Genomic DNA, 18,986 nt, shown 5'->3' with positions numbered 1-18,986 from the left:
TGCGGTGCCTTTTCTTGTTGCACGAGCTCTAGGCATGCAGGCTTCAGTAGTTGCGGCACATGGGCTTAGTATTTGTGGCACCTGGGCTTCAGTAGTTGTGGCTCATAGGCTCTAGAGAGCAGGCTCAGTAGTTGTGGCACATGGGCTTAGCTGCTCCGCGGCATGTGGGATCTTCCGGGACCAGGGGTCGAACCCGTGTCCCCTGTATTGACAGGCAGATTCTTAACCACTGTGCCACCAGGGAAGTCCCAGTAAATATCTGTTGAAGGATGAGGCTTTGTCTCCTACTCCTCTGAGTGACTATTTCAAACTCTCCCCCTTCTCCCCAGTGCAACTCCCATGCCCACCGTCCCCATTGCCCCATCCCCAAACTTCACAGCCTTATGGGGGCTCCCTCAGTTTCCTGTCTCTCCATGTTCTGCACTCACAGCGTGCCCTCCATTTCTGTCTAGGCTTCTCCAGTCCTAAGTGGATCTCTTGGGACTTCCCTGCTGGTCCAGTGGTAAAGAATCTGCCTTGCAATGCAGGGGATGCGGGTTTGATCCCTGGTCAGGGAACTAAGATCCCACATGCCGCGGGACAACTAAGCCCGCACACCACAACTACTGAGCTCCCGCGCCTCAACTGGAGCCCGTGTGCCGCAAACTACAGAGCCCACGCACTCTGGAGCCTGAGCGCCACACCTACAGAGCCCACGCACCCTGGAGCCCGTGCACACCACAGCTAGAGAAGAGAAAATCCACATGCGGCAACTAGAGAGAAGACTGCATTCTGCAACGAAAGATCCTGCATGCCTCAACGAAGATCCCATGTGCCGCAACTAAGAACGGACTCAGCCATAAATACATAAATAAAATAAATTTAAAAATAAATAATCTTTAAAAAAAGAATAAAGTATTTCTTTTAAAAAAAAAGTGGATCCTTCCACCTGCTCCCTGGATCCCTTCCTCTCCCCCACCCACCCCCATCATCCATCATCTTCCCTCTCTATTGGGTCTTTGTCTTCTAGAAATAACCATGGTCAACTCTCCCCCATCTAAAAGAGCAGCCCCAAACTGCTCTTGATCTCACCTACAAGCCCCCTCTAGTTGCCACCCTCTGTGACAAGTGTTCACTACATTCCCCGTCTATCCCAATCTTCACATCCGACCCACCTGTCCTCACTTCCAGCCGGGTCTCACTTCTGCCCCAGTTCTTCCCTACACAGCTCCAGCCACGGTCACTGGTGACCCCCTCATTATCAAAGCAAATAGACACGTTGTCTTCTCATCTTTTCCAGCCTCTCAGATAGCATCTGACACTTGTGAGCACCGTTCCTGGAAGCTCTCTCCATCAGTTTCTGGCGCACTCACCTCTCCTGGTTTTTCTCCCCTCTCCGACCATTCCTTTTCAGCCTCTTGTTCACTCCTCTTCCTCCACTGTCTCTTAATGTCCAACTTCCCTGGAGTCCTTCCCTAAATCTCTCTTCACTTTGTGCAGACCCAAGACTTTTTTTTTTTTTTTGCAGTACGCGGGCCTCTCACTGTTATGGCCTCTCCCGTTGTGGAGCACAGGCTCCGGACGCGCAGGCTCAGCGGCCACGGCTCACCAGCCCAGCCGCTCTGCGGCATGTGGGAACCTCCTGGACCGGGGCACGAACCCGTGTCCCCTGCATCGGCAGGTGGACTCTCAACCACTGCACCACCAGGGAAGCCCCCAGACCCAAGACTTTAACATACCACTTGGATGCTGACAATTTTCTCATCTGCCTGGGATCCCTTTCTGGCAAGCCCTAGACTTGCATGCTAATGTGAACATTCTACAGGCAGCTCAAATGCAAGATACGATAAAATGAATTCTTTTTCTCTCCAAACCTGCTCTTCCTCCTGCATTCCCTGTCTCAGCGAAAGGTTTCATCCACCACCACCGTGGCCTCCAAGTCAGACATCTAAATGTCATGCCGGGCTCCACACTCCCTCCTGCACTCCACAGCCAATTTGATGTCAAAGCCTGTTGATCATTCCTTCTAATTATCTCCAGAATCTGTCTCATCTTCACTATACCCGCTGCAGAGCCCCAGGAAAGGCAAATCTGATTATCTCACGCTCCGGCTTAACAATATTCAGCGGCTCTCTATCACCTTCAGGATAAAATGTTCTTTCTTTAGATCCCTGCAAGGGCCCTACTTTCTATCAGGGCCGGGATGAGGGTGAAGCAAGTTGGAGCTCCTAGGGTGCCAAATTTAAGGAGGTACTCACTCTCAGGGCTATACAAGTGCCTCCTTAAATTTTGCAGGCTAATCACCCCCCTTGCCTCAACCGGGTCCTGGTCCTGCTTTTCATGGCTCTGTGTCTGCACCTGACATTCTCTCCACCCCAAACACCCTAACCCCTTCTGTACCTCGCCAACTCCTACCCATCCTTTAAGACTCAGTCCAAGTTGCCCTCCCTGACCCACAGAATCTGAATTACATGACATTCTTCTCCATTTCCTTAGCATCCTGTACACCCCTCCATCACACTGGCTCTGATGACTGGTTTACTCCCCAGCCTCCTCCACAAGCCTGGGGGACATTTGAAGACAGTTTGTTGAATGACTAATAGAGAGAATGGATGAATCAATCAGGAAAGGGGGTGTGCTAAAAGTTATTGTTAATAATAATCATAGCTTTGGCCCAGAGCCCAGACTTTAATGGCCTTGCTGCAAAGGCCTGTGTGTTCTAGCAGTTAAAACTGATGCCCAGCAGCAGGCAATGAGGTCCCCATCAAGTGGTCAAGATGAGGCTGTGGGAGGAGGATAGAGGATGGGGCTTGAAGGCCAATTCTTTTTATTTTTTAAAGATTTTTTTTTTGATGTGGACCATTTTTAAAGTGTTTATTGAATTTGTTACAATAATGTCTCTGTTTTATGTTTTGTTTTTTTGGCCGCAAGTCATGTGGGATCCTAGCTCCCCAATCAGGGATCGAACCCGCACCCCCTGCATTGGAAGGCAAAGTCTTAACCACTGGACTGCCAGGGAAGTCCCTTGAAGGCCAATTCTGAGGCTCCATAGTTCTGTCTGGTCTTGTCCATCTTTTCCTCTGGTGGGCGGCTGGCCCAGGCGCCATCCCACCACCAGGCCCCTTCTTCCGAGTATGAAAGTATCATGCCTGCATGATAAAGTCTAAATGCCAGAGCAAGGCATTCAAGGCCCTTCTGGATCTGGGCCCTGGTCACTATCCAGCCTCAGTTCTCAGCATCCTTGCCCTTTACTTTCTGGCTGTTCTGAACTATTTGAGGTTTTCTTGAAGTTTTCCTGCTCTCTCTCCCAACTTTGAGGCCTTAGTCCAGGCTGTTTCTTTCTGGAATGCCCCTTTCTCTCTCCTGCCTACTTCCAACAGTCCTTCATGTCACCTCTTCCAGGAAGCCCTTACTGCTTGTCTGGGTGAGGCACCCTCCTCTGTGCTTATAATAGCACCCCTAGCTTGGCTCTTAGCTCACTGTATTGATACTGCCTCTAAATGCACAGCTGATCTTTCTCAGAGCCAGTGTACGCTGGGCCCTGTTCTAAACACCTTATATGATTTACCTCAGTGAATCCCTACGACAGCCTCATGTACTGAATCTTAGTTATATCCTCTTTTTATAAACGGAGAAGTGGAGGCTCAGAGAGGTTCAGGTTACGTAGTGTCTTAGCTTCCTACACGGCATAAGGAATTACTACAAACATGGCTTAAAACAACACATGTATGATTTCAGTGTCCATGGCTCAGATCTGGGTACAGCTCAGCTGGGTCCTGTGCTCAGGCTCTCACCAGGTGGCAGTCCAGGTGTTGGCTGGGCTGGGGTCTCATCTGGAGCTGAGGCCCTCTTCCAAGCTGCTCAGGTTGTTGGCAGAATCCGATGACTTGCCACCACAGCATGAGGCCTTCAGCGCCTAGAGGCCACCCTCTGCATGTGGTTCACAGCAATATGGCTGTTTGCTTCTTCAAGGCCAGCAGGAGACTGTCTCTTCAGGAAGGGCTCAGTCCCTCTTTTAATGGCTCTCACCTGATTAGGTCAGGCCCACCCAGGATAACCTCCTTTTTAATTAACTCAGAATCAACTGATTTGGGACCTTACTTACACCTGCAAAATCCCTTTACTTTTTCCATGAAAGGTCACCTAATTACGGGAGTGACATCCCCTCACATTCACAGGTCCCCTCCAGACCTTAGGGGAAGGGATGAAACAGGGTGTGTGTGCCAGGGGGCAGGAACCTTGGAGTCATACTGGAATTCTGCCCACCGCACATAGCTAGCAAGTGGCAGCTCCAGTAGCCAAACACAGCTGTTCTTACTCTGAAGTCTGTGCTTTTAATCCAGCCGAAGCAAAGGATACAAGAACCAAGAAATTGGCAGGTCTTAGGAGGAGGCGTGTACAGTGCCTGGTGCAGTGCCTGGCCACCCTAGGTGTTCGTTATCACAGTTACCACCCCCTAAAGGCCATCTTTGTGGCTTATATGCCTTTCTGCTTCCATACTCAGCAATCGTAGGTACTTGGAGGAGCCTTGGGGTGGGGGAATTGCTGCAGAATTCTTTGACCATCTAGTCTGAACTCTCACCTGGCTGGAAGAGGGAACTCAACGTAAACGCTTTCTCAAACCCCTCACCCCCAATCACCTCCGGTCAGAATATAAAATAAACTTACCCTTCTTACTCCTTCATCCTTCAGTCCCACCCCCCCGCCCCCAGCCCAACGATGAAGAAAGGCACAAAGTCAGGAATTGATGCTGCATCTTTTTTTTTTTTTACTTATGCCTTCTTAAAGCATGTGCTGAGCTGTTGGGTGAAGCAGTTTGGCAATTAAAAAGGCCCAGCGCTTGGGCAGCGGCAGGGGGAGGCCAGGTGAGGGGTGGGGGGGACCCTCTTTCCTGGGCCAGGGAGCAGCAAAGCCCGCACTAACTTCATAAAATATAAAACAAGGGAGGGGTGCAGGTCGGAGGGAGACTTGTAAAATACAATATCTTAGGGATTGGCAATAATAAAAAATAAGGTTCATTATTTACAAACAATTTCTGTTCTTGGTCTCTGTACAGTGGGGGGAGGGGTGGGGGTGTGTGTCGGTCTGTTGACGTGTGTGTGTGTGTGTGTGTGTGTGTGTGTGTGTGTGTGTGTGTGTGTGTGTGTGTGTGTGTGGCGGGGCTGGGGCAGGGAGGCAGTGGTCCTGTTGGTCGTTATGAGAAAGGTAACCCAGTGAGTGGTTTATCTGAGAAGGACGGATGGCTGTGGAGTGGTGGTGAGAACAGAGTGGTTGGCCTAAGGGGACAGTCCAAATGTGCGGGGAGAGGAGAGGCCCCAGTCAACATCTGGGGCAAAGGTGGGCTGGGGGGAAGACGGACCCCAGGGGGCAGGGGTACTAGCCGCATCCGGGTTAGTGAGTAAGACAACCCCTCTTCTGAGTGCCAGAGGGTACGTCCTGTGTCCTTGGTCTTGGCACGGCCTTAGGAGAGTTTGATGGTGGTGTTGGGGCCCAGATCCCTAGAGAGAGAAGAGAAGTCAAGGGTGACTCTGTCCAGGGACGACCCTCTCGCCCCTCTGCAAGCTGTCTGGACACGGGAGGGACGGGGCCTTGGGAGGGTGTGGCTGAGGACATGGGGACCAGAGGCAGGCAGAAGGCGGGGGGAGCCTGGGACCCCAGGAAGGGAAGGGGTCACCCACCCACCTCTCGTGGAACCACTCCTTAGGGTGGGAGAAGTCAGGACTGGTGCTGTTTCCACCGACGTCCTTGGGCCAGGCCTCACTCAGGTACTTGCTGGTCTCGTGGGTGCTGTCCAGGTGGTCATGCTGCAGGTGGTCCTGGGGTCGCTGCTCTGCCGGCCCCCCGGGCTTGATCTCCCAGCCATCCGGGGGCTCCACAGGCAGCAGGGCGCTGCGGCCATCCTCCCACGAGCCTGGTCCCTCATCATAGAACAGGAGGCTTCGGGAGGGCACTGGAGAAGGAGCTCATGGTGAGCCACGGTGCCAAGAGGCTCCCTCCCCATCCAGGCCACATTCAGGGCCTGGTGTTTAAGGACCTGGGCCCTGGAATCTTACGGGCCTGGATCTGAATCCCAGCTCTAGCAATTCTGAGCTGTGTGACTGCAGGCAAGTCATGCCTTTGCTTTCACCTTTCTGAGCCTCAGTTTGCTCATCTGTAAAATAGGAATACGGGGGCTAACCTCCTGTTGATGTGAGGTTTAAATGAGATAATAGAGTGATTGAAACTGCACTCAGAGAAAGTTAGATCTTCCTAAGCAGAGGGTACTGGGCTGGGGCATCTGAGACCTGGGTTCTGATCCTACTGTACCACTCACTTTCTGTGAGACCTTGAATTAATCTTTTTCCCGTTCTAGGCCCTAGTCTGCCCTTCAGGGAAATGAAAAAAAAGAAAACACAATTTTTGGATCTCTATCGTGTGCCAGGCATTGCAGGCATCCTTTAACCTATATCAAATCATTAACAGAAACTCTTGGAATGAGATATTTTTAGCTCCATTTCACAGAACAGGTAATTGAGGCTCCAGGTTGGCAGGCACGCTGTCCCAGGCTAGTCTGCACTGAAGGTGAGATGCAAACCCAGGTGTGCCTGACTCCAGGACCCACCACTGCCCTTCTCACTCTCAGGGCCCGGATCTCACAGTCTATGTGAGTGGAGCCCCTGGAGCTGTGCGGTGCACCAGCTCTGTAAGCCAGCCTGCTCCAGAGGTCATCTCCTCTTCACCCTGCGGACACTGGGCCTGAAACCCACTGCGCTCACTCGGAGGGTTTTTTTACGGTACGTGCGCCTTTCACTGTTGTGGCCTCTCCCATTGTGGAGCACAGGCTCTGGAGGCGCAGGCTCACAGGCCATGGCTCACGGGCCCAGCCGCTCTGCGGCATGTGGGATCTTCCCGGAACGGGGCACGAACCCGTGTCCCCTGCATCGGCAGGCGGACTCTCAACCACTGCGCCACCAGGGAAGCCCTGACCATCAACACTCCCTCCCTCTCCCCCTAACCCCAGGCCCCCCCACCCCCTGCCGCCCCATTTCCATTCCTTCCTCTCCAAGGTTGCCTGTACCTCCCAACACACATAGGCCCCTCAGGCCTTGGGAAAATGGACACGTGGCTCTCAAGACCTTACATCCCTGCCACCCACCTCCCTTAGTAACTAACTGTCCTGTTCTCTCCTTCTCAGGCTGCTCTGGTCCAGGGAGTGGTTTTCACTCCCCGCCTCTGCTTCCTCTTCCCCTAACCCTCCCCACGCCGCTTCCTCCCCTCAAGGCCCTGCAGGCTTAGCTCATTCTCCCTGAAGTATCCCTCCTTCTTGAAACTCACCCCTCCCCAGCTCCTCTCTCTCTGACCTCCCATCTGTTTCCTCTTCCTCCTCCTGCCCTGCTGGATAACTCGCTCCTGGTAAATGATGAGGGACTGTCTGGAAGTTCTTCCACAGGTCTATCTGAAGTATCCTCTGCTTCTGGAAACCCATACTATTCTTTGCTGCACCCTATACCAGTTCTCCCCTTGCCACTGTGTGTTGTATCTTTTCTCTCCTCTTGTGAGCTCATCAAAAAGGAAGCGATTGTGTTCATTTAGTAGGTGCCTGCTGTGTACCAGGCACTGTGCTAACGGCCTTTGTGCACCATGTCATTTAGTCTTCACAACAAATGTGCTCAGGAAGTGTGGAACTTGTAACTCCCATTTTCAAGATCAAGAAATTGAAATTTAGTGTGAACACACATGCCTGAGGTCACGCAGTTAGTGAGTGGCAGATGACTGACTCTGAAGCTCTATGCTCTTAACAATCCTCACAGTCCCCTGTGGGATGGTAGCTATCTGAGCTCACACTACCACTACCCCGCCTCTGCCCATGACAGACATTACCAGTGGATCCTGGCACTCCTTCCTGTTGATCCTGAGTGGTGCCTCAGAGTCCTTCTTAACACAGTGCTTCAGGCAGCCACCACCATCTTACGGAAAATGTCCCTGGAGCTGAAACTGATTTCCTATCCCAGTTGTAAAATACTGATGGTGCTTAGCAGATGTCCCTACCAACTGGCACCATAATACATGGGGGCTAGGGTGGAAACATTCCTGTTATTCCCTAAACCTACCCCCTCAAGCCACTCCTGGGTGAGCTGGGAATCAGGGGCTTTTCACTGTAGTCCTAATTCTATAACTAACATTGAACACATCATAGACCCTTTGGGGGCCTCAGTTTCCCCATCTGCAAAATGAGGAGGTAGAATGAGACGGCACCAGCCCCAAACCTGGCTCCTCTCTTGTGTCTGGCTTCCGCTCTGAAGTTGGGGCTGGCGTTGGGGGAAGGCAGCCTGGCTCAGAGCACTCACTCTGACTGGCAGTGTAGACGCTGTCAGTGGCCATGGGGTCTTCCTTCACAGTCTGGGAGCCGGAGGAGAACTCAGGGAGGCAGGGCACGAGGGAGCCCAGCACCAGGACAAAGCACAAGGCTGCCACCTGGTAGTGGAGAGAGAGCGGAGGGGCTGCAACCCTGGCCACCCCAATCCTCCCCCTGCCCCCGAGCCAATGGGGGCAAAAGGCTCAATATTTCTCCAGGAAAGCTGCTCCCAGAGCCAACCACCTCCTGCACGTGGTGGAGGAGAAGGTAGAGGCTGTCGGGACATCTCAGCCCATTGTAGGGGGGCCGCCCCAGGCAGGGCTAGAAAAGAGGGGGAATTGGCCAATGTGGTTATCACCTATGGGGTGGAGGAATCAGGAAGGGAAGGAAGGGGTAGGTGTGGGAGGAGGCTGAGATTGGGGCAAGGGAAGGGAACGTATCTTCACAACAGATTCCCAGCAGGATTCCCAGGAAGGTGGGCCAGCAGGAGGAGGTTAAGAGTCACGGAGCCCAAACTAACCCCTGCCTCTACTGGGGCTTTGCCACCTGAGAGCTTGAGGATCTCGGAGGGCCTGGGGAGTGAGTAGCCAGGAGGCAACAGGCTGTACAGCTCCAGGAAATGTGGAAGAGGGGCTAACAGAGGCCTGAGCCACAGCCTAGGCACCCACCCTCCATTCCAGAAAGAACCAGATCCATACTTCCCCTCATCCCCCCAGGCCCATCACTCCACTCCACTGGGCCTGCAGAAGCTGCCTCCTCACGGGACTCGTCCTGCCATCCTCTAGCTGAGTTCACGTGAGTCACTACATATCCACACCGTGTTAGAACTGGTCAGGGAAGGTCATGTACTGGAAGGTTCCATGGACTTGGGGAAAGAGGCTGGGGTCTGCTGGAGCCAGTGCACCAGGTACTAGGATGGTTTACTCTGGTGACACCGCCCATGACATGGCCAGGCCCTTGAAGCTCTGCCCGCCCCCCACCCGTAGAAAGCCAGCCTGGAGAAGACCTGTCCTCCTGTGGCCCTGCGGTGAGGGAAGAGCACCTACCATGAGGCAGGTCCCAGTCTGGGTGGCAGCCATCTTGTAAGGCCTGGAGATCTTGTTGGTGACCAGAGTCTGGAGTTTCTGCAGCTGCTGGAGCAGGGTCCTGAGGAGGGCACAGCGGTCACCCGGCAGGTTCTGACCCAGCGGGCATCTCTGCCTCAGGGAGTTCTCCCGGGGAGGAGCTGGGCAGCCTCCAGACATGGCTTCCACGCCAGGTGCCCGTTTCAGTCAAGACAGAAAAGGTCACCTCCCACGTGGCTCCTCTGTGGTGTGGCTGGGTCACCCTATGGAGGCTCAGGGGTGCCCCACCACGCGCTCCTGGCCAAAGGGGGGGTTGGAGGCGAGCCTGGACCACCTCAGCTGAGGCCCCTTTCTTTTTCTTACCCTGCACCAGCCACAGCTAAATTGACCCTCCCTCCTTTGTATCCACGGCACCTTGAGCTGATACGAAGGTCACATCTGGCAGCTGCCTGGTATACGGTGACGAGCAAGTGTCCAGGAGGTGGTAGCTACCAGTTTTGTTAATTTTGTTGCTGTTTTTGCTTTAATCACAACACCTGTAACACTTCGTTTATTTATGAATGTCTATGTCAGTCTCCTTCACTAACTATGGGCTCCCTGAGGGCAAGGACTGGGTCCCTCCCGGCGACGAATCCTCTGGGTACCCACAGAGGGTGCCCAGCCCACCCTTGGTGAACAAATGTTTAATTCTCTCTTTCCTCCACCCAGCCGGTCGGTGGGGTTGCAGTTCCCAGAATGTACAGCAGGTGGCGAAACAGCTCCAAGGGCCTCGGCCTATTTGGGACTAGGGAGGAATCCGGGCCAGAGGAAGGGGGTGAGGGGTGAGGGCTCCCGCCCGCCATCCCTGAGTCAGGGGGGCATTCTCCAGGTCATTCAGGGGAGTGGCTGGATCCCGCTGGAGAAGCTGGGGGAGAAGGAAGGAAAGAAGGAAAAAGCCTTCTGTTGAGCACCTGCTACATACTAGCTGTTGCCTGTTATTTTAATTACTCCCAGCAAACACTTATTACTCTCACAAACCTACTGTGGGCTCATGGCTGGTCACTATCAAGAATTCAGAATAATAACAAGAAAAAACGAAGAAGAAAAGCTAACATGAATGGAACATTCTCAAATGCCAAGGACAGTGTCGGCCCTTTACTTGCTAGGTCTCATCGCATCGTCGCATGAATCCTGGGAGATACTGCTTCTATCATCTCCATTTAGACAGAGAAACTGGGGCCCAGAGAGGTGTATGTAACAGTTTTTCCAGGGTCACAAAAATGGCACCCAGAGTTGTGACTTTCCGTGGCTACTGCATGCCAGGCCCCATGTGGGTTCCATACGAATGTTTCTCAAGCTTAATTGTGCACGTGAATCACCCAAGGATATTGTTGAAATGCAGATTCTGATTCAGTAAGTCTGGGGAGAGTCCCGAGATTCTGCATTTCTTTCTTTTTTTTTTAAAGGTTTTTTTTGACGTGGACCATTTTTAAAGTCTTTATTGAATTTGTTACAATATTGCTTCTGTTTTATGTTTTGGTTTTTTGGCCGCGAGGCATGTGGGATCTTAGCTCCTCGAACAGAGATCGAACCCACACCCCCTACATTGGGAGGCGAAATCTTAACCACTGGACCACCAGGGATGTCCCCTGAAATTCTGCATTTCTAACAAGCCCCCACGTGATGTTAATGCTGCTGGTCTGAGAAACTCGCTTTGGGTGGCAAGCATGTACACCGGTAGGTTCTAACTTTAGGGTGCATCAGAATTACCTGGAGGGTTTATTAAAACACAGATCATTGAACCCTCCCCCTGGAGTTCCTATTCAATAGGCCTGGCATGAGGCCTGAGAATAAGCATTTCTAACAAGTTCCCGGGGGCTGCTGCTGTGCTGGTCTGTATCATCACTTTTAAGCACCTTACCAGCCCTGTCTGGTATCTAGATGGGAAACTGAGGGTCCCAGGCTGCAGAGTCCCTGTTTCTGGGGTTCTGCACTCAGTGACCTCTCCTCTCTCCTCCTCCCAGAGCTATGCCATAGCCAGGCACTGGCTGCAGGAGGGCAGGGGCCAGGGGACGCAGGTGGAACCACCCACCTGTTGGCATTCTCCAGGGTCTCCACCTTCTTCCACAGTTCGTTGTTCTCGGATGTAAAGGTCTCCACCCTGCGGGGGCCAAGCAGGCACAGGCTCGGGGGCAGCCCCCAGACTCACTGCTGCCCCCGTAGCCCTGCCCACCAGCATCCTAGTCCCCGTGCCCCCCCCCCGCCCCTGTGAGAGAGGGCTGGGGTGAGCAGGCCAGGCTGGGGAGTGGGGCCCAGGTCACCCAAGCCGCCCACCTGCCCAAGACCTCTTACTTCTTTTCTAGACACTCCACGTACTCCTTCTTCTTACGGCGGCTCTCCTGGGCCGAGATCTAGAGGGGGAAGCCCCCAAGCGGGAGTTACCACAGCACATATCTGCTTCCTGGGGCTCCCCAACTTCAGGGCTGGCATCACCAGGGGAGCAGAGCCCTCCCCCCCCGAACCAGGGAAGCCCCAGGGCAGGGGCAGGGCCTGGCTCACGCTTTACCTTGTTCTTGATTTTCCTCCGGACCCTCTTTAAGGCCTTCTCCTCAGCTTTGGTGAGGGGGAGTTTCGTGGGGATGGGGTAGCCCTCAGCAATCAGGGTGCGCTTTTCCTCCTCCGTCAGGAGCAGTGGCCCCGACGTCCCCTGTAATTTCTGTGGGAAGGGGGACACGATAGTTAGGAACCAGACAGCCCTGCATTCAAATTCCAGCTCTGCCATTTACTCTTCGCGTGACCTGGGCAAGGCACTCAACTCACTGAGCCTTGGTCTCCTCATCTGAAAAAGGGGCAGATCTGAATTAAATCCAATAACATGTATCAAGTGCTCAGGACGTTGCTGGGAGCCTGGCATGTTTGGCCCTCCGTATATTGCTGGGGGTGGGGTGGTCCCGAGATCCCATCCTGGAACCCACAGCTTCAAAGCTCACTTGTCCAGGGCCCCCTAAACAGCACCCACCTCAGACACCCACCACCTCTTGGGAGGTTCCACACCCATCCCAGTGGATTCTGGGCCTCCTGAACATTGTTCTCCAAACAGTGCCCTTTGGGGGCAGCCTGGGCCGTCCCCCTGAAGGTGAGGAATGTCAAGTTCTAGTCCTGGCTCTGCAATAGCGTGGGTTCGGCAGGCCTCTTGGACTCTCTACCTGTTTCCTATCTACCCCAAGGCACGATTAAAAGACTGTCACTCCCATCTGCCGGGCAGGCACCTCTCTGAATTCTGATGGGGGTGGGGATCAGGCACTCAGTTCCTCGACTCTAGGGTCAATCCACCCCCCAGCTGCTTACGTGAGGGGCAGTGAGGAGCGGGGAGGTGGAGATGGCTGTGGAGGAGCGGGCCATGGGCCGGATGGGGCTGGAGGGGGGCAGAGAGCGGGGACTCTGGGAGCCGTCACTGTCGCTGCCATGGCTGCTGGGGGGCGTCGGAGGCATCTGCACCAGGTCCTCTGGGGAGAGCAGGAGAAGCCAGGTTAGCAGGGTGGCACCCCAGCTCTGGTCGCACAGTCAGAGTTCAGCATAGCACGGGCCTAAGCCAGCCCGGAATGACTGTGGGACTGGCTGCCGGGGCCTTGACCGCTATAACATCGGAAGCCCCTCTGCCATGTCAGAAAGACGAGCTGATGTCCCAGAAGACAATTCCTGGGTGCCACCCCATCTCTGACTCCGCAGAAGCCTGGCTCCTTTAAGCCTGGTTCTTGGTGGGGATATCACAGAGGCTGGATTCTTGGGGTCCCTCCCCTACCCCTGACTTCACAGGGCTCAGGATCTTTGAGCCTCCAGGAGGTGACTGGAATCTGCCCATAGCAAGACCCATGGGGATCAGGCTGGGCAAGCCGCAGCCTCTGTCCCTTTCTTTCCACTGCAAAACCCCAGGGTGTCCATTTTCAACCTCAGGGTAACAGGACAGCAGGCACTGGGCTTTCAGCAGACCCACCAGGAGCACTGCTCTCCCCAGCATGCCTTCTGTGCTGCCTCTCTGAGGCCACAGCATCAGGAAGATTGACGCCCTGCAGGTGGTCAGGAAGAGGCCTGGGCACAGCCAAGAGGACCAAGAGCCTTGCTGCAGGGAGAGCTCCCAGGCCCGCACAGAATGCCCAGATTTAAGTCCAGGTGCGGGAACCTGGAGCTGACTGCACCGCAGAGCCGGGCTGAGGCTGGCAGGAGGAAGCATGGCATCCTTCCGGGCTCGACCCATGACTGCCTCCTGCAGGCGTCGCCTCTCCCTTCTTTGGCTCTCATTGCCTATTACGGATGCCAGACTGTAAAGACCACTGAACTTGGACTCAGAGAGGCCTGAGTTCAAGTTTTGACTGTGGCACCCCACCACTGTGTGACCTATAGTTATGTTTACTTAACCTCTCCCAGCCTCGCTTCCCTGCTGAATGGGGCTGAAAGGACTCCTTGCACGGAGCCAGGAGGATGCAATGGGCTAATGTATGGGAACACGCTTTATGAATTGAAGGGCACTCTACAATGTAAGGTGTTTTCACACTGGTCCCTTTCTACCTCCTGTTAATTCTGTATCTTCTCTCAGAGGCTGGGACCAAATGGAGGGTGAAACTTGGGCCTTATTCATCTTTCTAAACCTTGTGGTACTTAGTCCAGGGCCTGAATAAGCACAGTAGATGCTTAATCAATGTTTGATGAATTAATGAGGTGGGATTGGGAAGATTCAGTTAGCCCTTTCTCTTTCTGGTCAATCCAAGAAGCTTCCTCTGTTCTCTTCTCCCCTGTCAGGTCTGGGGATGTGCTTTCAAGGCTTCCTGGGTTCTGCCATCTTTAATCCATACACTGCTGTATAATTGGTGGTTTGTCTGTGGCTCACACTACTGTGTGATCTACTTGGGTACAGGGACTGTCTTCTCTCTCTGCTTCCCCAGCTCCTGGGACTAGGAGATGTCCAGTGAACTCTAGTTGGATGGATGGATAAATGGATAGATGGATGGATGGACAGATAGATGGATAAATAAGTAGATGGATGGATGGACTGATGGCTATAGAGTGGACTTCAATGAATGAATGATGGGAGGGGTGAGAAGGTGTAGATAATAGTGATGACAGCTGTAGATTGTGTAAGAAGGGGACTGGAGGGATGGAGAATGGGCAGGGTGGGGAGGAGAGAATATTCTGGGGAGAGGTGGGAGGTGTCGAGGGAGATGGGAGGGCCGGACCAAGGGAGTAAAGAATGCGGTCTGCCCAAGACCGGAGAGGAAGAGTCCCTCTCTGGACACACTTACCTGGTGTCACTTTGAGGAACTGGTTTACCTCCTGAGGCTCTGCTTTGATCACTGGCAGCTGAGTCATCTCTCCCGGGGCCTGAGGAAGAGACAGGTCCAGCTCCGTCAGCTGCCCCGGGGGGCCCATCCCCACCATGCCATCCGACCTCCCTCTCTCCCTGGGCCTGGGGGTCTGCCCTGCAGCATTAAGGAAGTATCTGGGCCCAGGGTTCCAGGCACATTCCAGAGGAGCAGAGGCAAGTTCTCGTGCTTAGAGAAGTCAAGTAGACCTAAGAAAAGAGAATGGTGGCCAAGTAGCATCGTTTAGCCTCTAAGCTCAGAGAAAGGAGGGCCTCCTGTGGCCTCTGAGGCCAGGGCCATCTTTCTGGTGGAGGCTGACCCTACACTGACTGTGAGCCCATGTGGGTTGCCATGAGGACGGGAGGTAATGTCTGGCAGGTTGTAGTTGTTCAATGAGCGGTAACAACAGCACAGACGAAGGAGGCATTAACTGGCTGGGGGCCCAGGGAAAGCTCCCTGAGCAGCTGAAGTTTGAGTCCTGATGTATAAATAGGAGTATTCCAGATAAAGGATGGAGCAGTGTGTAGATGAGGGGAGAGGCATTCCAAGAAGAGGGAAAAGCATCTGCAAAGGCACAGAGGCCAGACCGAGCACAGCTTAGATCTGGAAACTGCAAGTATTAAGGGTGTCCAGAGTGCAGGGGTGTGTGTCAGAGGTGGAGTGGTGAGAAACAAGACCAGAAGATCTGGGGGGAGGGTGTGGGGAGGGGGTGAGTAGAATCCAGACAAAGAAGTTTGAAACAATGAGGAGCCACTAATGGGTTTTTAAGCAAGGGACTGATAGAATTAGATTAATGCTTTAAATAAACATGCATTCCTATTTCTTTATGCCATCCCAACTTGCTGTTCCAGAAAGGACATCAACAGGCATGGCTTCCTACACACGAGGACCAACACACATACAAGGGGTGATCTCTTTGAGAAGGCGCTGTGTTGGGTGTTGGATTTCAGGGCCATCTCTCCCCTCCAGGTCTGCAGCCAGCAGAGAGGTCATGATATCGTGGGTGGGACCCAGAATCCCGAATTTAGGCAGGTGAGTAAGAATCCCAGGAGGTTAAGGCTGGCAGGGACCTTGGAGATTCCCTGGTCTACATCCCAGCTCAGGCCTCAAGTGACAGATGAAGGGACTGCGATGCAGTAGGGTGACAGCTCTCATGTGGGTCCCACGCTCATCATTGTCATACCAACTCCTGGTTCCTGTGCCTTCCACCAGGGGGTCTCGGCCTCACTAGAGTGGAAAGTGTGGGCTCTGGGGTCTGGTGGCTGAGTTTGGAATGCAGCTCCATTGCTTCTGACTGTGCAATGTGGGGCAAGCTGCTTAACCCCTTCCACCTCAGTTTCCTTCTCTGAGGCATGCGCACAGCTTCCAAGACCCTGGCTGCCGCTGCCGTCATGCCTTCCCTTCCTGCTATGGCGAGGGCTGAGGAGTCGCAGAGCCAGTCCTAGAGGTGGTCCGCAAAGCTCCTCCCCGTTTGCAGCCAGCCCTGAATCCTCAGGTCCTGGTGGAGTAGGAGGGGCTGACCTTTCTCACTTTTGGTCCCGTACATTTTGATCAGGTGAGCTGCGTGGCCAGCAGGGGGCAGTGCCAGCCAAACCTTGACTCTAGGGATTTCAAGGTAACCCTCATGCTGTAGACTCAGGGGTAGGACCCCCTTAGCAGTAGTTCATGCTCCCATTTTACAGAGAAGGAAGCTGAGGAAAAAACAGGGAAGGCAACATGCCCAGAGCACAAGTGAGAGCAGAGCTGGAGCCCAGGCAGGGCGTCTCCCAGGAGCCAGGGGCCTGGGATGCCAACTTTGGATTTACAGCCAACTTCTCTTATCTATACATTCACGGGGGTGAGGGCTGGCATGAGGGTGTGGGTTAAAAATACTCATCTCGTGAATATGAACAATTGAAATATGGCATAATTTTTATATTTCCATTTAGGTGTTTCTTCCTTTTTAAAAATCCAGACACTTTGAGAAAATTAAGTGGCCTGGGCTGTCTCCTTCCCTGAGACCCTGGACTGGGCCCCTGATGCCCAGCCCTGCCTGGGTCCCTGTCATTTTTCTTCGGCACACAGTGAGGGCCCCAGCTTATTCCGAGGGTGCTGTGGTTTGAGCCCGTTCTAGGATGGTGAAGGGATGGCTCAAGGGATGGGCAGGGGTCTGGTCTGGGATTTCCGACTCTCAGTCCTGAGGGTCACATTGCTCCCTGTTCACAGAGACCCTGTGTGCACAGGGCTTTGGATTGCTCTTCCCACAGAGACCCATCATCCCTCCTCCCTCCCTCAGCCCCTACTAACAGTCCCCAGGCTCACCTGGTGGGGGATGGGCAGCCTGGTCAGGGGGCTGAGGCCCAGCAGCGGGGTGGTGGCCATGGCAGCAGCGGCAGCCATGGCTGAGGAGGCAGCCAGGGGGTCCATGGGCAGCTCCGGGCTCTGCTCCTGCTTCACCATGACCGAGCACAGTTTGTGTCCCAGCACCCACGCTCCGTGTTCCATATCTAGGGAAAGGGGCAGGACCCAGGCTCAGGGGACTCCTAGAGCAGAGGGCTCAGCCCCTCTCCTGGCCTCTTGGAGCTGCTCTGGACAGGACTGTGGAGAGATGCTAGGGTATACCGGGAGACAGGCGGAAAAGGGCAGGGGGCGGCGCTTGTGAGGTAGGAGGGCGGAGTGGGCTGGGGTCAGAAGAGGTGAGGGCATCTTCTTCATTCAGCAGTTTACAGAGTGGGCTTGGACAACAGACCCCTCCTGACTGGCTGTGTGACTTTAGGTAAGTTGCTTAACATCTCTGAGCCTTAGCTTCCTCATCTGTAAAAGTACCTGACAAGAAGTAAATGTTCAATAAATGGCAGCTATTGTGAATACAATTATTGTTATTCAGTAAACATCTGCTGAGCACCGTGCTAGGTGCTGGGCATCTGGTGAGAGTCACGAGCAGTTTAGTGCAGTTAGAACGCAAAGGGAAGGAGAAGATGGGGTCAGAGAGGCCAGCGGGGATGGCATGGCCTTGGAGCTGCGACTTTGTCCTAAAGGTAACGGGGAGGCACTGAAGAGTTTTAAGCATGCTCAGATTTGTAATGTTAAAAAAGATCATTCTGCCTGTGTGTGCAGACTGGCCCGGCAGAGGGAGGCAGGGAGACCCGCAGGAGGATGTTGAAATTGTCCAGCGAGAGAAGGTGATGCACATGCTAAGGCAGTGGCAGTGGGGATGGAGAGGAAGGAACATACTGGAGACAAATTTAGAAGGAAGAATCCACAGGACCTGGTGCCTGGAGGGGCATGTGGGGAGTGAGGGCTGATGCTCAGGTTTCCCAGGGCAGTTTCCACCTCGTGGGCCTCCTGGCCTCACCTGGGTCACAGGGCTGCTGGGCATCCCGCCTTTTCCTGATGGGTGCCACTTGGAGTCAGCCCTGCCCCTGTTGGCCCCAGCACTTGGCTCTGGTGAGGCAGAGGTCTGAGGAGCCAGCATGGGTGGGCTAGAGGGGACTCTAGCCTTTGGAACCCACTGTGGGTGGGGAGAGGGGGCAGCAGCTGCCTGATCCCACCTCAGAAGCTAGGCCCCACCCTGCTGGGAGGCTGAGGGCCTCAGTTCTGGGCTGCAGGCTGCCCCTGGGCTCCAAGAACACCCACAATCTTCCCAAATTACAGGGCCAGCCCGCCGGCCTCCGGGAAGCTGCCCCCTGCAAAGGACCCACAGACAAACTGCTCTAAAAATAGACTTGGGGTGGTGAAGAATTGCCGGGCTGGGAGGCTGTCCACCCCACATGCTACCCTTCCCCAGGCTGGGGCCTGACACCCCATCGAGGTGACCTCCAGAGGCTGGGCTGAGGTCAGGGCACACAGGGAAGTTGAGACCTCCACAGCCACGAGCCCTGGAGCCACTTAAAGTCCCAGAAGGTGTTCCTGCCCTCAAGCGGCTGGATGGGGGCCGGGTACAAAGTCCCGTCTCTGCCCCTGGGGAATCGCAAAGACCCTCAGAGGCAGCTCACACTTCTTGCACTGAGTCTAATTCTAAGCTCTTGCTGCATATGAATTTGTGTATTCCTCCCACCAACCCTGGCGGCGGGCACTGCTCTTCTGCCCATTTAATAGTTGAGAAGATAAAAATACTCACTCAAGACCATTGTCCTCCAAAGGGAAAGAGGAATAAGAGCCCTGTTCATGGTTCTAGACACGATAGTTTTAATAGGACTTTTATACACATAAGGAAATAGTCACTAATTTATATATATATATACACACACATACACACACACACACACATATGAAATGTGCTGGGCACTGACT

The 18,986-nt window shown here is 53.9% G+C and overlaps 1 protein-coding gene across 2 annotated transcripts in view; it reads right to left on the bottom strand.

Moving 5' to 3' along the window:
* Nucleotides 1–5,440: 5,440 nt before the first annotated feature.
* CREB3L1 (cAMP responsive element binding protein 3 like 1) overlaps nt 5,441–18,986 on the bottom strand; it is a gene marked incomplete at both ends in the record, with an annotated part of 33,924 nt that continues 20,378 nt past the window's right edge. Inside the window, 10 exons of one of the 2 annotated variants that reach the window (XM_082845786.1) lie at nt 5,441–5,477; nt 5,662–5,929; nt 8,307–8,433; nt 9,361–9,460; nt 11,450–11,518; nt 11,710–11,768; nt 11,924–12,073; nt 12,706–12,863; nt 14,655–14,733; nt 17,016–17,200. In XM_082845786.1, coding sequence (XP_082701912.1) covers nt 5,441–5,477; nt 5,662–5,929; nt 8,307–8,433; nt 9,361–9,460; nt 11,450–11,518; nt 11,710–11,768; nt 11,924–12,073; nt 12,706–12,863; nt 14,655–14,733; nt 17,016–17,200 — 1,232 coding nt within the window. The remainder of the gene's footprint in view (nt 5,478–5,661; nt 5,930–8,306; nt 8,434–9,360; nt 9,461–11,449; nt 11,519–11,709; nt 11,769–11,923; nt 12,074–12,705; nt 12,864–14,654; nt 14,734–17,015; nt 17,201–18,986) is intronic. The other variant, XM_082845787.1, reaches the window with a different exon arrangement.

The sequence above is a fragment of the Leucopleurus acutus genome (assembly GCF_964270905.1).
Source record: "Leucopleurus acutus genome assembly, chromosome: 8".
In the NCBI taxonomy this organism is placed as follows: Eukaryota; Metazoa; Chordata; class Mammalia; order Artiodactyla; family Delphinidae; genus Leucopleurus; species Leucopleurus acutus.
The sequence above is the reverse complement of the archived record's forward strand: the minus strand, read 5'-3'. Positions and strand labels throughout refer to the sequence as shown.